This window comes from Lolium perenne, chromosome 2 (genome assembly GCF_019359855.2).
Source record: "Lolium perenne isolate Kyuss_39 chromosome 2, Kyuss_2.0, whole genome shotgun sequence".
NCBI lineage: Eukaryota > Viridiplantae > Streptophyta > Magnoliopsida > Poales > Poaceae > Lolium > Lolium perenne.
Genome location: NC_067245.2, coordinates 59972314 through 59992413, shown reverse-complemented (window position 1 = coordinate 59992413; position 20100 = coordinate 59972314). Strand labels below are relative to the sequence as shown.

General features: G+C 44.5%; 2 protein-coding genes across 6 annotated transcripts; both read left to right on the top strand.

Annotated features, from left to right (window-relative positions):
- The first annotated feature begins 4109 nt into the window (after positions 1-4109).
- LOC127322877 (protein NRT1/ PTR FAMILY 8.3) lies at positions 4110-8354 on the top strand. Of its 2 annotated transcripts, none has more exons than XM_051351299.2 (5): positions 4110-4371; positions 4690-4804; positions 5274-5491; positions 5634-6184; positions 7356-8354. In XM_051351299.2, the coding sequence occupies exons 1-5, from the start codon at positions 4333-4335 to the stop codon at positions 8158-8160; spliced, it is 1728 nt and encodes a 575-aa protein (XP_051207259.1). In that variant the 5' UTR covers positions 4110-4332; the 3' UTR covers positions 8161-8354. The 2 variants fall into 2 exon arrangements, with proteins under 2 accessions (XP_051207259.1, XP_051207260.1); XM_051351300.2 differs by having other exon boundaries at positions 4112-4371; positions 4693-4804.
- A 5807-nt stretch (positions 8355-14161) lies between these two features.
- On the top strand, positions 14162-20100 carry LOC127322876 (protein NRT1/ PTR FAMILY 8.3). 4 transcript variants are annotated; one of them, XM_051351298.2, is made up of 6 exons: positions 14163-14442; positions 16339-16663; positions 16763-16877; positions 17314-17531; positions 17675-18225; positions 19242-20100. In XM_051351298.2, exons 4-6 carry the CDS (start codon positions 17334-17336, stop codon positions 20044-20046), a joined length of 1554 nt encoding a protein of 517 aa, XP_051207258.1. In that variant the 5' UTR covers positions 14163-14442; positions 16339-16663; positions 16763-16877; positions 17314-17333; the 3' UTR covers positions 20047-20100. The 4 variants fall into 4 exon arrangements, with proteins under 4 accessions (XP_051207254.1, XP_051207256.1, XP_051207258.1 ...); XM_051351297.2 differs by having other exon boundaries at positions 16339-16681; XM_051351294.2 differs by lacking the exon at positions 16339-16663 and having other exon boundaries at positions 14162-14442.

The window sequence follows — 20100 nt, the reverse complement described above, 5'->3', positions numbered from 1 at the left end:
AGCGACCGGGCTACCTCGGCGACGTCGGCTTCTTCGCCCGCGAGTACGTCCACGGCCCCTTCGACGACGAGGGAGGGGATAATGATGAGGGAGGCGATGACAACGGCGGCGGCGGGGCAACCCAAAGGTGCAGTCGGCGAACCTCACCGAGGAGGAGGAGTGAGTTGGAGGAACTTGTGCACTGGAATGGCCTCGTCGTCCAACTGCGCGAGTCTGCGCTAGCCAGGGTAGGTCAGTCACCCCTCTGGTGACCCTTGTGCGGAACCACCCGCCCGCGCCACCGCCTCCTCCCACGGCAACATCGCATGCATCAGCGCCAGCCAACAAGGACCCCCTTCGGCACCGACGGCTACGCCCACACAGGGTGCCTTGTAGTGGCCATGTCGGTGGGCACCTCCCGTGCTCATCACCATCCAGGACGACGACGAGAGGCATCAATGGCGGTAGCAACCCTCGATATCCTAGGGCTTAATTTTTACCTTTTTCTCCCTTTTTCGCACTATGTAATTTATTTTTTATCATTAAAACTATTCTTTTTACGTCAGGCTGCTGAAGCTATCCACAACTCGGTCCAAACATATCAAAACGGATACTTTCGGAGTTTTTTTTGGGTCGGGTTGGTGGGCATTCTCCAACGGGGCACCCAAACGGAGCGCTGGACCGTCCGTTTTGGGTCGTTTGGGTGGCCGCGCGGACACCCGTACAGCGCTCCTCGTCCGCATGTCTGTTTGGGTCGCACGGTGCGCCTAACGTAGCGGCCACCCATTTGGCCATATGGCATATTTTTTTGGAAATAGGCCATCTGACCACACATACTTATAAATAATATCTAACAAATATAGAATAATATCTAATAATTATAGAATAATATCAAATAGCATAAAATAATATCAAATAAAATGTTGCATGATGAAGAAATGAAATGTGCCATAGTTCGAACAAATATAAAAATTACAAATTGAGTTTGTCAACTCAATTTGGGCGCTCTAGGATCTCCTTCTGCCTCTTCTCGAACCAAGCTCTCTTCGCCTCGCTCATGTTGGTCAAGTCGGCGTTCATGATCAGGTTGTCCTCGGCTTGCCGTTTGAGCTCAACTTCCTTCACCTTCAACTCCACCTCTTTGGCCCTTGCCATTGCTATGAGCTCAATTTCTCTAGCTTTGGTCTTGGCCTTGACCTCTTCAATCTCGAGCTTCTTCTTTTGGACATCGAAGTAGTTCTTCCTGTCCTCATCTTTCTCCCGACGCCTCCTCTCATCCCTCTTGTCCGTGGACACCTCTCTGTCGGCATGCAACTCCTTCAAAGTGCCAAACAATAGCATGGACGAAGCATCACGCTTCATGTCGGCTTTGGTTGCCTTGTGGCCGCGAGGACGACTTGCACGAGAAGCGGAGTTACCGCAAGGCTGGCCACCATCAAGGTCAATGACCGTGGGATCTTTGGCGGTCTTGTTGCCAGTCAAGGTCGCCATGTACCCCTCGTACCCCTCCTGGAACTTGGGGGTGCCTTGGAGTTCCTTCCAACAATGAGGGAAGGCAAAGGTCTTTTCTCCATTGGACGATTTGTATCATTCCAAAGCTTGCCACACCTAGAACAAAGCGAGACAACAACGATAAATATATGTACAAACATTGGATGAATATGTTGAGGTTAAGAATCATACCAAGTCCTTCAAGCCCAAGCCGCTAACAGGGAGCCGCTTCACGTGATCATACGCCGCCTGGAACTTGTTGCATTCCGTTTGAATTGTTCCCCACCTCTTTTGGAGCGATATGTCGTTGCGGTCGCTCTCAAATGGCTCCTGTCCGTATTTGCGATGTTCATGGAAGTAATCATAGATCCGGCGCCAGAATGCGGTCCCCTTCTGCTCGGCACCCGTCAATGCATCTTGCCCAATGGTCAACCATCCATCGACGAGCACCTTGTCCTCCTGCACAGTGTAGTTGGTGGTTCTTTTGCTAACCCGGCGAACTCGAGCTTGTCCAGCTGCGGCTTGTGTGAGCTCGTCAGCGAACAACGGCTCCTGCTCGATGTTCATGCTGCCGGGATAGGCAGTGGTGTCCTGATGTGTGTCAATGGGAGGTGGCTGGGCGGTGGTGAAGGACGGGAAAAAATTGAGGTCGGGGGAAATTTTAGACGTAAAAAAATGATGCAAAAGAATAAATTGTCTCGACACATTAATAATTTATATGATGGTAAGCATAGTTACTCGGTACTATGGTAATATCAACATATTCAAATATAAATATAACCTACAAAAGTACCGAGAATGAAACTTTTAATGTTGTCTAGAAGTCCCAGGTAATGGTAAAGCTTTACATTTATTTTGAAAATATTTTTAATTTCATGGAGATCAAGACTTTGAATATTCCCTCGCTCGATGTAGCACACCATTAAATCATTAAGCCAACTATAGGATATCTTGTTTCGCAACTCTGCCTTGAGGGAGGGGGGGGGGGGGAGAGTCGGAGGAATCTCGTCGGGAGGAAGCAGGCATGGAACGAGCAGCCGGTGGCGCAGTGAAACGATCAAAGACGAGTCCTGGTCTCCCAAACGAAAGTCACGTCTGGCGTGATTTGCCTCGAAGATGAAGAGACGAAACTGACTCGCGGTCGCTTCTTTTTTTCTTTTTTGACCTGGACTCACGAGCGAATGAATCGCACGACACAGACAGTTCATTCCCATCCACCACGCGCGGCCCAGCTAGCAGAAGCCCAGTTTGGTTGCTTACGTGATTGCTCCTCCTGCCGGCCCAACTCATCTTTTTCTTTTGTTTTTCCTTCAAAAACCGTACAAAACTGATAGTATATCCACATATGCATATATATACTCGATTTTTTTTGCCAAAAATCAAGGTAGGGCAAGTGACATACCTTGCCCAAAGGGGAGCTCCGCCCCTGTAGGCTGGGGAGCCTGCTCGGTTGAAGCATAGGGCATGGTGGTCGGCATTGTCTGCGTGTAGGACGGAGGGGCCTGCACGGTGGACGGTGCCTGCATTGGTGGTGGCGCGCGCTCGGCCGACAAATCGTCGAGCAAGTTGCGTGCACCGGTCATCGCTGCTGCTCCCATGTGCTTGGAGGCTTTAGAGTTCGCCGGCGCACGGTTGAGGTCAATGGACGAAGGAGACGGCCCCGTCAAGGACTCGCCCACCTCCGGTGACCCATCCCGTGACGGGTACACGTACCGCCCTGACAGCGCCCCCAATTCGTGCGCGCCAGGCGTGTACCCAAACGGGGCAGTCGGCTGGGATGTTGACCTTGGAGGAAGGGGCCGGGTCACGGACGAGGCCGAGCTCCTCCCCCCCCCCCCCCCCCAAGGCCGTGCCTGCACCCGGGAGGATCAAGTGCTGAGCGAGCGCTGCGTGGCCGTAAAAGAGCATGGCATGCTCTTGCATGACATTCGCCTTCGCCTCCGTCTTGAGTTGGAGGAGCTGCTCCGCCCCCCGCTGCCGCTCCTCCGCGGCAGCGACATCCCTCTTCCGTTGCTCGAGCTGCGCCGGTCGCCCCGCTTCTTGCTCTCCACCGCCCTCTGCTCCGCGGTGAGCTCGGGCTTCGCCTTCTTTGTCGCCGGCCCGGGCTCCACGACCACCGGAGCGTCCAGTTGAGGAGCCGCCGCCACGGGAGGAGCGACAACGGCCGCGAGCTGTGCCTCGTCTCCGATGGTGGCAGTGGTGGCGGTGGCGGCGGCAGTCGCTTCGTCGGCCATCTCTAGGTTTTGGGAGTGGAGTGGAGTGTTTCTATTTTGGGAGACAGACAGGCGGGACAGGGGCGGACAAGGGGAGGACGCGAGCGACCAGCCTTCGGCGTCCGCGGCCACGCAAACTCGTTCCAGATTTGGACCGGGTTTGGGTCATCCCGGACGCCGCGGCCATCCGTTTTAGGGATGGGTCCGCGCGCTGGGCCGCGTTTTTGTCCGGTTAGACCCATCCGGACGCGCGGACGCGGGATGGATCGCCCCGTTGGAGATGCCCTAATCGACTGGCCGTATGCAACAACAACTGACTGCGTGGAAGTGAGTCGAAGCAGAAACAGAGGAGCGCAATTCGCAGCAAAAAAAAAAAAAAAAAAAAAAAAAACAACAACAACAGAGGAGTGCTGCGTGGGCGTGGTGTCCGTCGCTGTCCGTAGAACAGGCGCCGCAATCATGGATCCCATCGGAACCCAGTGGCCACCGACGCGCCCAGCGCCCCTCGCCTCCCACGTGGTCAACGTCCCCAACCGCCAGCCTCCTCTACCGCTACTAGTCCACTACCTCCAGCTGCAGCCACCAGAAGCACTGGATCAGGATTCTTTTTTTGTCAGTGAGCGGATCAGCTGGGGCACTGGGGCAGGCCATGAAGGGCGGCGGCCTGCGCGCGAGTATCCTCGTCAAGGTACGCCCAAATGGCTGATCCGTACTTTTTTCTTTTGCACAGATTGTGTTAGGTACTTAGGTTCGTTGCGTTCCATGACATGGGTATCATCAATATGGGAAGAGCTCATCTTAAAATGGAAACTTTGATCTGGAGATGTCGACACAAAATTAAAGAAAAAATGCAGCAGCACTAAGCGTCTTCTTTCTTTCCGCTGCCGATTTGGCCATATAACATATAATAGAGTTTAGATTGTTGGACTTGTATGGGAAAAACACCGAATGGGCTGGCTTGGATTTACTCTTCAACAATGTTTATATTTGATACATGGTCTTCTAGCAGGATGATCCAACAAGCCATGATGGTGAAGAATCACAGTCTCTACTGGAAGTATGTCAACAGCCAGAACTTAAAAGTAGAAGCTCTGACTGGAAAGCACCTGCAATTATTCTTGGTGAGCCCTGTTGTTTTAAGCATAGCTGTTGCTCCTTTAAATTTACAATCTTTTTCACCGAAGATCATGGGGCAACTGATGACCAACTCATATAACCCTCTTTTACATTCTTTAGCATCATACCGACTCAAATCAATGGGTAGTTGCTCTGTTCCTGATTCTTGTATAAGTATAACTATTGTTGGCATCCATCTCTTGTTTCATACTCTTCATCCAGTGTTATATAATTATCTTGCTAGGTGATATATTCTTGTGTATCTGTGGTTCTGTCATTCTGTGCTCAGTCATCAAGATAAATAAGACATTCATCTGATAAATTTTCTTCGCTAGATGAGTAGTAAACATTTATTAGAAGGTTTTCTGTGCTCATCAAGATAAACAACAGTCTTAAAATTGTATTAAATTTCCATCTATTAGAAGGATACTCTAGTTAACATCTATTAGGAGTACTAATTGACTAATCCTGCAGGACTTGAATGCTTGGAGAGCATGGCTTTCAATGGCATCGCCATGAACCTAGTTGTTTATATCCGCTCAGTTCTCCATGGTAGCGTTGCCTCAAGCGCTTCAACTGTTTCTCTTTGGTTTGGAACTAGCTTCTTTGTGCCTATACTTGGAGCTGTCATAGCGGACACTTACTGGGGCAATTACAAGACTGTCCTGATCTCCTTTACAATATACCTACTTGTAAGATCACATTCTTCCTTCTAACCTCATTGATCTCATTCACATTTCAATCTTTTATCTAAATATTTTGAATAGTTTAACAAATCAGTCGCTGCATATTTCTTGGGAGAAGATTATGATGAAATACTGATCCATATTATAGGGTGCGGTACTCATTACAGTTGGAGCTTCTATACCTTCTACTCCAGAGTTATGCAACTTGAGCTCATGCCCATCACCAGAGGGAACTCAAAATGCAATTTTCTTCTCGGGCTTGTATCTAGCTGCTGTTGGTTGTGGAGGAGCAAGATCCGCATTGCTTCCACTTGGTGCAGACCAATTCAACAACGAGAACAGTCTAGATATGCAAAAGAGAAGAGATTTTTTCAGTTTGTTTTATATCTGTGTCATCTTTGGTCTGATAACTTCAGGAACAATTGTAGTTTGGGTTCAGGAAAATGTGAGTTGGGCTATAGGATATGGTATTGTCACCACGTGCATAGCTCTCGCTCTGGTAGGCTTTGTGGTCGGAACACCAATATTCCGGCGGCGTGAGCCCAGTGGTTCACCAGTAAAGAGTATTTTACAGGTTATTGTTGCCGCTTGTAAGAACATGAGCTTAGAACTCCCTGCTGATAGCTCTTTCCTTTATGAGGCGACTAGCAAGAATACACACGACAGCGAACTCAAACTTGCTCATACTGATGATTTCAGGTACTTCCCTTTCTGTTTTTGTGTTAATCTATCCTGAGAATTTTGCAATATATATGGTATATTTCCTTATTTTTCCCACGTTTTAGCTCCAAGTGAAAGTATTCATGTGCATGTAGCTCACTAGATCGGTTCTTGGGGCTCCTGGCTAGGCCATGCTCGGCAGGCTATCTGGTCAGAACTTGCCCAGGGATGTTTTTTCCCTACATTTTTTTTTCGAACTTGGAAGTGTCACACTAAACTAATGAGTTACATAATAAAAGGAACTTGGGCCCAACGTCCAGCGACACCTGCTGGGACTTCTTGGGTCAGTTGCTGCTGACAATAAGGTTGCTGGTTGGTGATGGAGCGAGCAGACACAAACCAGCGAGGATGAGCGAAGTAGTGATAGCGAACAGAGGAGGTTGCCCTAGTTGTGGGGCAGGACAAGTGATGGATGGTGAGAGGAAGGCTAAGCACGGAGTGTTCTCCAAAGTCTGAGCATGGCCGACGCTAGAGGAGCGAGAGGAGGGTGTCAGGTGCGACGTGGAAATGTGTGGGGTGCGACATGGCGGCGATTAGAGGAGTGGTGTTGGGAGTCTGGAAGAGCTTTTAGAGTATGGCATGGCAGAAACAGAAAGCCAGTCAGCCAGTTAGATCAAGAGTCAGATGAAGTTGGACACTGCATTTTAACACAATCAAGTTAGGGACATTTATTGGCTGTAGTTGATGAGTAGTTATTGTCCACCAAATTTAAGTCCTAATATTTTACTTTTTTTTGTAAGAATATCTAGTATTTCCCTTTTCTTTTTTCTTTCTGTTTGGTAGTAATGTACTTTCTATATATACTACTCCCTCCGTCTTGAAAAGGATGTCTCAGTTTTGTCTAAATTCACATGTATCTAGACGTGTTTTAGGGTGTAAATCTAGACAAAGTTCAGACATCCTTTTGTGGATGGAGGGAGTAGATGATTTCTGAAATGTAGTCCACGTAACACCAAAGATTATCAATCTGCATATTGTGTAGCTCTTTAAACTTCTGAAGAGAAGGTATAAATAATAAAATTGGTATACTTGAGAGATTTAGAAAATGTAAATAATTTGGTCATGCTTTTACTGCTATTCCTTGCTATCATGTGTTTTTGTATGAAGTTGGCATGATTGCCCATATCTCTCACCCCATCATTTTGCTCAGGTTCTTAGACAGAGCAGCTGTTATTTCTGATCTGCGCTTGGACAACAGCAGTTGTCAAAGTTCATGGAGGATCTGTACTGTAACTCAAGTTGAGGAATTGAAAATACTCATCCGCTTGCTTCCAGTATGGGTAACTGGAGTATTCTTTAGTGCTGCATTCTCACAAATGCAGACTACCTTCATTCAGCAGGGAACTGTGATGAACACCAAGCTTGGCTCGTTTACAATTCCACCAGCTTCTTTGTGTTCCTTTGAAGTGGTATGTGTGACCCTTTGGGTTCTTCTTGCGAACAAAGTCATTGTACCAGCGACCACATGGTTCACAAGTGGATCAGAGCTAACGCAGTTGCAGAGGATCGGGATTGGGCGTGTCCTGATGTTTTTTACCATGGCACTAGCTGCTATTTTAGAAACGAAGAGGCTAGAGAGTGTCCAGCATGGCGAGTTATTGAGCATCGTGTGGCAGCTCCCACAATACATCTTCATCGCTGGGGCAGAGTGCTTCGGCTTCATCACTCAGCTGGAGTTCTTCCACGGCCAGGCACCGGACTCCATGAAGAGCATATTGACGGCGTTTGCATTGCTCACCATCGCTCTCGGTAACTACTTGAACTCAGCTATGATCACCATTGTTTCAAGGGTGACAATGGCATGGCATAGCCCTGGATGGATACCTGATGATCTGAACGAAGGGCATCTTGACTACTTCTACTGGTGCCTTGCAGCAATCTCATTTGTAAATTTAGCTGTCTATATCTATTTTGCTAGTAAGTACAAATTAAAGAAATTTGTCATCCAGTGCTAAATCCCTTGTAATCACACCATTTCTAAAGGTTTATAAGCCAGAGACCTACAAAAATAACAATTTTCTCCCCCCAAAAATGGTTTGAGGTTGTCTCAGGAGTCTGTCTAAATTGCTACTGCCTTTATGGAACCTTCAAAGATGACTTTGATGTTCTTAATGCCAAAAATAATGAAATATATATCTTACATTTGTAATTGAATTTTTAAAATAATATGGCACGTGGACCCTGAATTTAGATTTCCTTATAATTGTTCGAATTTTGTACTCCGGGTGAGATTTCTTGGTACCGCAACATACTAACAATTAATGTTAAGTAAGAGTATTAAGATTAAGCTGATCCATTGATCACAAATTACACGTCAAAGGTTTTTGGTTTATTTAACCAAATTTTCATATTTGTTAACTTTGAAGATTTCACACACTTCAATGTATTTTCATTTACACTATTTCATATATTCACAATTACAAAAATTTATTTTTCCGATTTCACATTCTCCAAATGTGGTATATTCAAAGCTATGCATCCATCATTTTGAGTTTTAGATTTCAGATAAGAAAAATCCATTTTAAATATTTCAGGATCTATGATACCCGATTTCAGATAAGACAAATCCATTTAAAATATTTCAGGATCTATGATACCGCAATTATAAAAATACCGTACCTCGTTAAACAAGAAGTTGCAAGGTCATGGAATTTGTTTCACATTACATGGTCAGAATGGAAGGACGCGTTTGGTAGAATGCAACGATTTTGGGATCCCCGGGGCCTAGGGGAGGCTGTTGGGCGCATAGCCTACCCAAAATAAGTTTCGAACAATGTTGTGGAATTCGTTTGGTGATCTATGAAGGTTTTTCCTGCACCTGGTGGGCAACTAACCCCTCTTTGTTTGGTGGGTTGCACATAATCCATTTTGGCTGTGTTAATGCACACCATTGATGTTTGATTGCACACATGAGACTGCGTGCTATCACCATAGTTCAAATAAGGTGAATTCACCATACCAATCAGTGGCGGGCCCAGGATCGAGGCGTGCCCCGGGCCGTCTTCAGTGCTACAGTAGCTACAAAGCGAAACAATGGCCTACGTAATTACAATGAAGCCTGCTTGCCGTCTCTATGCCCCGGGTCATGGCCCTGGTGGCCTAGGGCCTGCTGCATACCATTGCATCTTACATCCGATCATAGATGAATCAGAAGAACAAAATCTTGACAAACATTACGATCAAGATGATGATGATGTAATCTTTTACCCTACTCTCTCGTAGCTAAGGTGCTCCTTGTAACATCCAAGGTTTAAAGGCCGTAAAATACATGAACACAAATATGTGCATTGCATTCATGCATGTAAGATCGGGGAAAATTTTGAACTTTTTGATAGAACTTGTCAAAGTGATTGAAGTTCCACCCAAGCTAACGATTTAGAACTGGTTCATCATTCTGAGTGTTACAACTTCGAAATGACCTTTGGTAACTTTCTTTTTTAGAAAGGTAGAAATAAGACTCGTAAATGACCACGAACCGCCATCACGTGCTAGGAGATGCGCCGACAGATCGAGTAGCTGCCGCCAGCGATGCAGCACGAGGAGGCGTACCGGCGCGAGGATTTATGGCGCGCCTTCCTTGCCTAGGACCACGAGGCGCGCCGGACGATCCGCGGTAAGCTTGATTTCGTGCCCGGTGGCCAGCACCCCCTCTCGCCGGAGACGACGACGCACCTCGTCCGTCGATCTCCCTTCTAATCCAACGTCTCACACGCGCGCGTACCGCTTCGGGTTTAAACAGCCGCTGACAGGTGGGTCCCTCCCTGTCAGGCAGCCCACTGTGCACCAGCGTGTAGCTGGGCCGGCCCAACTCTTTTCCCCTCTCCTGGCCCAAGTTCTTTCCCGCGCAGGCCCAGAAATTCAAATTTGGATTTATCAGTTTTGGTTAAATTCAATACTGGTTTCATTTTCAAATTTGAATAAAACACAATCTACTGAGCTAAATTTTATGAAATTGGTATTGCTGGAAAGCTTATGAAAAGCTCTAACCAACCACACTAGTTTCAACCCTAGATATCTTGTAGAATTAATGTAGCAAAAATAACAAGGCAGAGCCGTTTTCAAATTCAAACAATTATAAAAAATCAACCATAAGTGATTTTGAGTTGATTCCAACTCTCATAAATCACATTTCACATACTCTACTTGAATATGTAAAAACATAAAATAGTTGTTTGCATGATCATGGGCTAGAGCAAAATAATGGCTATGGGGCTATTTCTAGTCCATTTAAAATTACCCAAAGTTATTTCTTAAATAGTATGAGGGGTTTCTCTCATTTAAATCTTTGTCTCAAGTGATTCAATATGAGGAAATTACCTTACTATAGAAACCTCATACTTGATTACTTGGGGATATTAAATTGTTGCCATAGTAGTGTTTAAATTGCATGAGGTGTAGTACCTCATTTAAATCATTTTCCCAAATGATAAATGTGAAGTGTTGACCTTGGTCACCATGTTCTCATACTTACTATTTGAGGAGATTAAATCTTAATAATATTTAATGAGAGGAAATTATTTCTCCAAAGGAAATAAATAGAAACCCAAATAGAATTTTCAATGAGAGGAAATTATTTTCCAAACACTAAAGAAGAAAACCCTAGTGTTATGTGAGTGATATTTGTGATGATGCTAAGTCATCTTGATTGAGCCATTAGGGCTAACTAGTCTACTTAAGTATTGATTGGTGTTTGTTACCTCGTATCCGTTTATAGACGCTAGTACCGAGGACTACCAGGAGGAGGAGGTCTTCTACCAAGAAGAAGAAGAGAACTTTGATCACTACACCAATCAAGGCAAGCTATATTATTGCAAGCTATTACCAAGCTGCCCTAATGCAAAGCTCTACTAGAGCAAGGCATCATTTGCAATATTATTTTTAAGGATCCAATCCCAAGTTTTATTCCTAAAAGCTTTACTTTGGTTTATCAAAGTTTATTTTGTTCCTAGATCACTTTGGTCTAGATAGTATCAAAGTTAGCTTAGAGAACTACAAGCTGGTTAGCACCCCGCATGGCTAGTTGCTAGTGCTAAACTAAAATTGACTACTTTAGATGGGAAACTTGTGAATCAAATGACTTTGAAAACCTTGGAATGATGAGTCATTCTATTGAAAGATTTGAAGATGAATATGACTTGTGAATGACTTGGTGAACTTTACAAAAACTGATGGTTGGGTTCGGATGCGATACCATTCCAATTTCAAGTACCTCCACAATACCTGAATTTGGGTAAGGCTTAACCGGAAACTTATGTATTTTTAGTATGGGTTCCCTCTGAACAAGCGTCATAGGGGTTATGCCGAGGCTGCGTCCGTTGAAAGTGAAATGACGGGGAAATGATGTGAATGTCCTACCCAAGCCCTGTGCAGTTTCCAGGTTGGCGGTTTGCTATCACTGGGAGGTCAAGCTCATGGGGAGAGGCGCCTGTACTAGGGTATGTAAATGAAAGGTTAGGATTGGTAGTCCGCGCACTGAGTGTGATAAATCAGGGCCAGTTACCCCTGACGGATTACTGCAATTATTGTGGCACAAGTGTACGACCTCTGCAGAGTGTAAACCTATTCGAATAGCCACGTCCGCGGTCATGGACAGTTGGAAAGGCCATACTGTTCCGTCATCAGAACTTTTCCAAAAGGTGACTTGTGAATTAAACTTGAAAGGTGACTTTGATTTTGAATCACAACAGAGTTGTGTGAATGATACTAATGTTCCCACTGGAGTTAAGTTAGGCAAATGAAGAGTCTTTGGTTACTAAATACTTATAAAATAAAACTGGTTTTATGCAAAAGAACCTAGAGCTTAGAATTCCATTGATATAGTTGATAGTGCTTACACTAGTATTAGTTTGCGAGTACTTTAAAAGTACTCATGGCTTTGTCCATGGCTATTCAAATGGCCAGACTATGAAGAGGAGCCCCAGTACCTGGATGATGGACAACCGGACGTCTACGATAACTAGGACTACTCCTGACGTCAAAAGTTGCCTGTGGAGCAGATGGACATCTACTACGTATTCCCGCTATTGTGTTATGTATTTGATCCTTAGATCAATTGTTGTAATGAGACTGGATCATGTGATCCTTTTGATGTAAGACTATTATGAGTTGTAATGAATGATGTTCTGTGATATCAATCTATTATGTCTCGCAAAAACAATATTCCTGGAAATGTGATGTATGGCATAATAGGCATCTGGACTTAAAAATCCGGGTGTTGACACCTGTTCAGGAGCGATGGAAACAACACCCCAAATAGAGAATGCAGTGCTAGCGTTTCCCATACGACAGTACCGACACCCCTGTCGACTGTCGTTGCCTATTTGAGGGCACCGGTGGAGATGCTCTGGTGATGAAGAATCACACTCTAATGGAGCTGAGCGTTGTGCGAACACAGAACAGGGCATGCACAATTTTTGAGAATCTATAGCACTGTTTTAAGTTTAAGTTGTTTTAAATGCAGAAACACTGCATGCAGTTGTGTGAGTGAAAATTTATTTGCCCATGCATGGGAGACGCTAGCTGAGTCATTATTGCTAATGACAAGATACGGATTAGGTGCAAATATATGTCTAGGCTGCTGAAACGAACATAGTTTTTTTTCCTACACTAGAATATTGACTCATTCTAAAAAAAATACATAAACATGTTGCATCTTAAATATTGACTCATTCTAAAGAAAAGATACATGAACGTGGTATTATGTACACCATTGGAATGTTTTGAATTATTTTTCCTTGTCAATCTTTTCATATAGTTTCCAAATTTCTAATTGACATATTAAAAGAAAAATTGGTAATAAAAGTTTAAGTGACAACATGTCAGAAAGTGTATTTAAAAAACATAGTCCGATGCATGTTTAAAATCGCAATATGCGCATATTCATAGTCAGATAACGAGAGAAACTTTCACAGGCTGCTACTAGACTTCAAAGATTAAGTTCCAGTTAGAAGTTTGAAAAGGGTAACAAAGGAAATTAAATTGCAAGAAATCTAAAATGCAACTTCTAGAAATTCAAAATGTGTGGACACGTGTCATTAATTCGATGGCCAATGCCATCGATCCTACGGTTGAAATCTACGCCAGATGCGAATTGATTACCATGGCCCTTTTCATGGTGAAGTCATTTTACCGTAGTACTTATATTGCGGAAAATGTTTATATCTAAAATAAGAAATAAACACAAAACACATGTTCAAATTTACTTATATTGCCAAAAAAAAAAGTTTATATTTGAAATAAGAAAATCGTGGTTTTTGTAGACACTTATGATTCAACATAACTTTTTTCTAGGATTCAAAATTTCTTTTGTAAGCATCCATTGCCTGTCGTTAAAGATAATGCTGGGAAGAAATAACGAAGAACTAAATTGGTGGTATGTGTCTCCTGACACTTTGTGGGAAAGAAGTTGGTCATATGAATTTATTACATGCAGAACCTGGATGGGTCATGTCGTGCACAGGGTCTATCTGGGTGGTGACCCACTTGAGTGAATACATGCATCTTTGAAATGATACTGCATCTTTCAAAATTTGAAAAATACCAGGCCGAGCTCCATTGCACCTGAGCCCTACATACATACTATAGTGATGCACGCGATTCACGTGAGTGCAAAGTGGGATATGGGGGCCGGTTAGACCCGGGTGCAAGCATGTATTTTCCACATGATTAACTACTATTCAACCAGAAGATTGTCTGTGTCCACAAGCTACAAAATCTGTGTCTGTTCGTCCAAGCAGAAAATAAAGAAGCTGGTGATGGCACACATCACTCATTCAGGTGACTGGAGCGGAGGGAAAGAGACGAGGGAAGAAGAGAGGTGGGGCTTGCTGCACAGTATGCACCTGTGTTCCTATGTCATTTTGTCTGATCCCCTTGTCATCACCAGGCGAACAGAATTATACATAGCCTATGGTCGGTAGGATCGCAGCTTAACTGTGGCTTCTAATCAGGATCTGTTTCGGCAATGATGATCAACAGACTAGTGGGATTCAGGTCCCGAAAACGCATGGACGTACAGGATAGGTCGCTGACTCGAACATCGTTCCCTGTTATTGGGCATCTGTTGGAAGATGCTTCAAGCAACAAGTCACTCCGTCCAGCGCCCAACCTTATCTACCGCTACCAGTCCACAACCTCCACGCTCCAGTGCCAGAGCACCGGATCAGGATTTCCTTTTTCTTTTCGGTGAGCGGATGGCCATGGAGGAGGGCGGCCTGCGCGCGAGCATCCTCGTCAAGGTACGGCCAAATGGCAGATTTCCGAGCTTTTCTACTGTAGTATTTCTTTTTCCAGTGCGATGAGCTGCATGAATGGTTGGGTCCTGGAGAGTGAGATCTTGCAGCTCCAGTCACACGAGAATTCAGTTAGTATTGCGTTGCCGAATCTTGATGATCAATGATGCAAGGGAAAAGCGTCTGCTTCCTGAGCTTATCCCCTCCCTTCCCTGTCCACTTGTTTTTTCCTGCCAATCTACCTCACATCTCTCTACAGGGGAAAAATCACCTGGTGCACATCAACCAGCTAGGTAGGTGCACATCAACCAGCCTGCTAGGTGCAGAAATGGAGATGTATGCATATGCTCCTTGGGCAGGATTTCGATGTCAAGATCTAGTCCATGGTGCACTCCTATTGGCCTAACCTGGTGCACATAGCAAAATTTGTGGTAGTAAAATTTCCTTTGTCGCTGGTGCATGACTTGCAGCTCCGCCCCCTGTCTCTCTCCCATGGCCTCATATCACAACGCCGCCGCAAGCTGCTGCCTTCACCTCCATCTCCGCCGCGCATGCTCCACCTCTAACTATGCACCACCCCCGTCTATCCCCTGGAAGCCTCTGCGTCCCAGCGAGCGCGGCCTCATCTGGACCGCCGTCGACCCCTCACGCCGCCTCATCTCCGCCGTTGTTTTTTCTGCTGCTGCAAGCACATCGCCGCACCGTAGTCGCTGCAAACAACGGTCACTTTTGCTGTAAACGCCGACCACCGCTGCTACAGAGACCGGCCGGCCGCCCGCTGGTGCTAACTGGTCGATCTGCCACCGCTTGGCTGCACTAGCTAGCTGCAAACATGGTTTAAAAGTTCGCGAAATTTCGTTCATTCCGCAGGGCAGCGAAATATTTGAATTTCGGTATAATTAAACTTACCGAGTAAAAAACCTGCAAAATACACTCGTTTCAACAAGAATTTCCGTAGCACGGTTGTTAATTAGCCTTCCAGGCCGTTAGCTGGGCGTCTTTAGTTCTAGTACCAGATGACTTGATTTTTTGGTTTAGTTTCACTTTATGCTAAAACTAAAGATTTTTTTTTTAAAACTGTTTGCATCGCTAGAAGTTGAACCTCCGCCAAACTTATCGTGAACAGATGACAGACCAATAGGACGATAACGCCTCTGTGTTGATAGTTAGAATATTTTCTCTATTGTTTGGTTGGAGTTTAAATTTATTCAAGTTCAAATAAAATTTCGTTAATTTGCACGAAATATCTTGCGAAGTTTCGCAAATTTTGTTGGTGAGCGAATTTTTTATCCAAACAAAATATTTTTCCCTAGCTGCAAATGGAAGCAGCTTCTCCTACAAACGCCGACCACCGCTGCTACAAAATCCGATCGGTGGTGCCGCCGCCGCATGATCACTGCCCCAGGCTGCAAAAGCCAGCTGCGTGAGCTGCAAATATCGGCCGCCGCTGCTACATAAGTTGTTCGTCCATGCTACAAGGGCAAGGGCAAGCCGCCACTGCTGCCAGCAACCATGGCGGGTGCGGTGACAACGGTGGCAGACGGTGATGACAGCGAAAGCTACACATACGAGCTGATTGTTACAGATTATTTTTTATGGATGGACGTGTCAGTCGCAAATTTGGCCTTGCAACAAGAAATCACGGAAGGTCAAAAGATCAAACCAAGCCACGATATCCAAGATAGATTAGTCATAGTGGGGAGTAATATAAAGTAGTAACATGGTGCATGTTACTACCCTATGTTACTACCTCTATAGTGGATAGTTACTTGTACAGTATATGGTAGTATCATGCATGCTATATTTATTAGATTGTAGACTACTCTTGTCTTGAAAAGTATGATATTATAGTAACATACTCATGTTTATTAATAAATGCCCATCATGTGCCGGCGTGTGCAGTGTCTTTGTCTGAACCAGCGAAACCTCCGGTGACAGAAGGGGCAGTTCGAGAGAGGGACGAGACTCACAGGGGATAGGAGTTGTGACTGTGACCAATTAATCAAAACGCGCGAGCGCGAGCGCGAGCTGGTGGTTGGCACAGTAGATAGTACCAGCTCTGACCAGGGCCTGCTTCGCCCGAGTATCATCAATAGGGGAAGAGCTGATCTTAAACTGGAAACTGTGATGGCTGTGCTCTGGGGACGTCGACACAAAATTAAATAAGTGCAGCAGCATTAAGCGTCTTGTTTCTTTCCCCTGAGAATTTGGCCAGAACATATATAGAGTTTAGATTCTTGGACTTGTATGGGAAAATCACTGAATGAGCTGGCTTGTATTTACTCTTCAACAACAATGTTTACACTGATACATGGTCTTCTACCAGGACGATGCAACAACAAGCCATGACGGTGAAGAATCACACTCTCTACTGGAAGTATCTCAACAGCCAGAGCTTAAAAGTACAAGTTCCGACTGGAAAGCACCTGCAATTATTCTCGGTGAGCCTTGTTGTAGTATTAAGCATAACGTTTGCTCTTTTCATTTCACCATCTTCTTCACTGAAAACCATAAGACAAACTGGCAACGAACTAATTAACATATATGTCTCTATATGGAGAGCAACCTCTTTTACATTCTTTAACATGATGCCACCTCAACCAAATGGTTAGTTGCTCTGTTTCTGATTCTAGTGCACGGATAGGTTATTCTTGGCATTCCGTATTATATATATAATATTCTTCCTAGGCGATGCATTTCTTATTTTTGAGGATCTGTGGCCATCAACATAAATAAGTCATCTGATAAACTTTAGTAGGTAAAAAGCTTTATGCATCGATCGATGCAGAGGCTAGGGCTTTTTCCCCATTTCGAAAAAAAGTAGGTAGTTGTAAAATTCCTATCTATTAGGAGAATACTAATTCACTAATCCTGCAGGACTTGAATGCTTGGAGAGCATGGCTTTCAATGGCATCGCCATGAATCTAGTTGTGTATATCCGCTCAATTCTCCATGGTGGTATCGCCTCAAGCGCTTCAACTGTTTCTCTTTGGTATGGTACAAGCTACTTTGTGCCTATACTTGGAGCCGTCATAGCAGACACTTACTGGGGCAATTACAAGACTGTCCTGATCTCCTTTATAATATACGTACTTGTAAGATCACAGTCTTCCTTCTCACCTCATTGTCCTAATTCACATTTCAATCTTTTCTCTTACCTTCGAAATATATTTTGAATAGTTTAACCATTCAGGCTTCTTGGGCGAATATTGTGATGAAATACTGATGCATATTGCAGGGTGCGGTAGTCATTACAGTTGGAGCTTCTATACCTTCTACTCCAGTGTTATGCAACTTCAGCTCATGCCCATCACCAGAGGGAACTCAAAATGTAATTTTCTTCTTGGGTTTGTATCTAACTGCTGTTGGTTGTGGAGGAGCAAGATCCACACTGCTTCCACTTGGTGCAGACCAATTCAACAATGAGAACAGTCTTGATATGCAAAAGAGAAGAGATTTCTTCAGTTTGTTTTATATCTGTGCCATCTTTGGTGTGATAACTTCAGGAACCATTGTGGTTTGGGTTCAAGAGAATGTGAGTTGGGCTATAGGATATGGTATTGTCACCACGTGCATAGCTCTCGCTCTGGCAGGCTTTGTGGTCGGAACACCAGTATTCCGGCGGCGTGAGCCCAGTGGTTCACCAGTAAAGAGTATTTTACAGGTTATTGTTGCTGCTTGTAAGAACATGAGCTTAGAACTCCCTGCTGATAGCTCTTTCCTTTTTGAGGTGACTAGCAAGAATACACACGAGAGCGAACTCAAACTTGCTCATACTGATGATTTCAGGTACTTCATTATCTGTTTTTGTGTTAATCTATCCTGAGAATTTTGCAATATATATGGTATATTTCCTTCTTTTTCCCACATTTTAGCTCCAACTGAAAGTATTCATGTGCATTTACCTCACTAGTTCGGTTGTGGGGGTGCCTGGCTAGGCCATGCTCGGCAGGCTATCTGGTCAGAAGTTTCCCAGGGATGTTTTTCCCCTACTTTTTGTTTGGAACTTGGATGTGTCACACTAAACTAATGAGTTAGATAAGTAACTGGAACTTCTTGGGTCTGTTGCTGCCGACAATAAGGTTGCTGGTTGGTGACGGAGCGAGCGAAGTAGCAGTAGCAAGCAGAGGAGGTTGCCCTAGCTCCGGGGCAGGACAGTTGATGGATGGAGAGAGGAAGTCTAAGCAAGGAGTGTTCTCCAAAGTCTGAGCATGATAGATGCTAGAGGAGCAAGAGGAGGATGTCAGGTGCGACGTGCAAATGTGTGGGGTGCGACATGGCGGCGATTAGAGGAGTGGTGAAGGGAATCTGGAAGAGTTAGAGTATGGTATGGCAGAAACAAAATCCAGTCAGCCAGATCTATCGTTGCAGCTAGATCAACAGGAAAATGAAGTTGGACACTGTGTTTTAGCACAATCAAGTTAGGAACATGTATTGGATGCAGTTAATTAGTGGTTATTGTCTACCAAATTGAAGTCCTAATATTTTGCTTTTTTGTAAGAATATCTAGTATTCCCTTTTCTCTTTCTTTCTGCTTGGTAGTAATGTACTTTCTACATATACTAGATGATTTCTGAAATGTAGTCGACATAACACCATAGACTATCAATCTGCATATTGTGTAGCTCTTTAAACTTATGAAGAGAAGGTATAAATAATAAAATTGGTATACTTGAGAGATTTGGAAAATGTAAATAATTTAGTCAAGATGCAACATGTTTTTACTGCTATTCCCTTGCTATCATGTGTTTTTGTATGAAGTTGGTATGATTGTCTCATATCTCTCACGCCGTCATTTTTCTCAGGTTCTTTGACAGAGCAGCTGTTATTTCTGATCTGCGTTTGGACAACAGCAGTTGTCAAAGTTCATGGAGGATCTGTACTATAACTCAAGTTGAGGAATTGAAAATACTCATCCGCTTGTTTCCAGTATGGGTAACTGGAGTATTCTTTGGTGCTGCATTCTCACAAATGCAGACTACCTTCATTCAGCAGGGAACTGTGATGAACACCAAGCTTGGCTCGTTTTCAATTCCACCAGCTTCCTTGTGTTCCTTTGAAGTGGTATTTGTGACGCTTTGGGTTCTTCTTGCGAACAAAGTCATTGTACCAGCGACCACATGGTTCACAAGTGGAGCAGAGCTAACGCAGTTGCAGAGGATCGGGATTGGGCGTGTTCTGATGTTTTTTGCCATGGCACTCGCTGCTATTCTAGAAACGAAGAGGCTAGAGAGTGTCCAGCATGGCCAGTTATTAAGCATCGTGTGGCAGCTCCCACAATACATCTTCATCGCTGGGGCAGAGTGCTTCGGCTTCATCACTCAACTGGAGTTCTTCCACGGACAGGCACCAGACTCCATGAAGAGCATATTGACGTCGTTTGCATACCTCACCCTCGCTCTCGGTAACTACTTGAACTCAGCTATGATCACCGTCGTTACAAGGGTGACTAGGGCATGGCATAGCCCTGGATGGATACCTGATGATCTGAACGAAGGGCATCTTGACTACTTCTTCTGGTGCTTTGCAGCAATCTCATTTGTAAATTTAATTGCCTACATCTATTTCGCTAGGAAGTACAAATTAAAGAAAATTGTCATCCAGTGCTAAAATCCCTTGTAATGATACCAATTCTAAGGGTTTATAAGCCACGTATCTAAACAA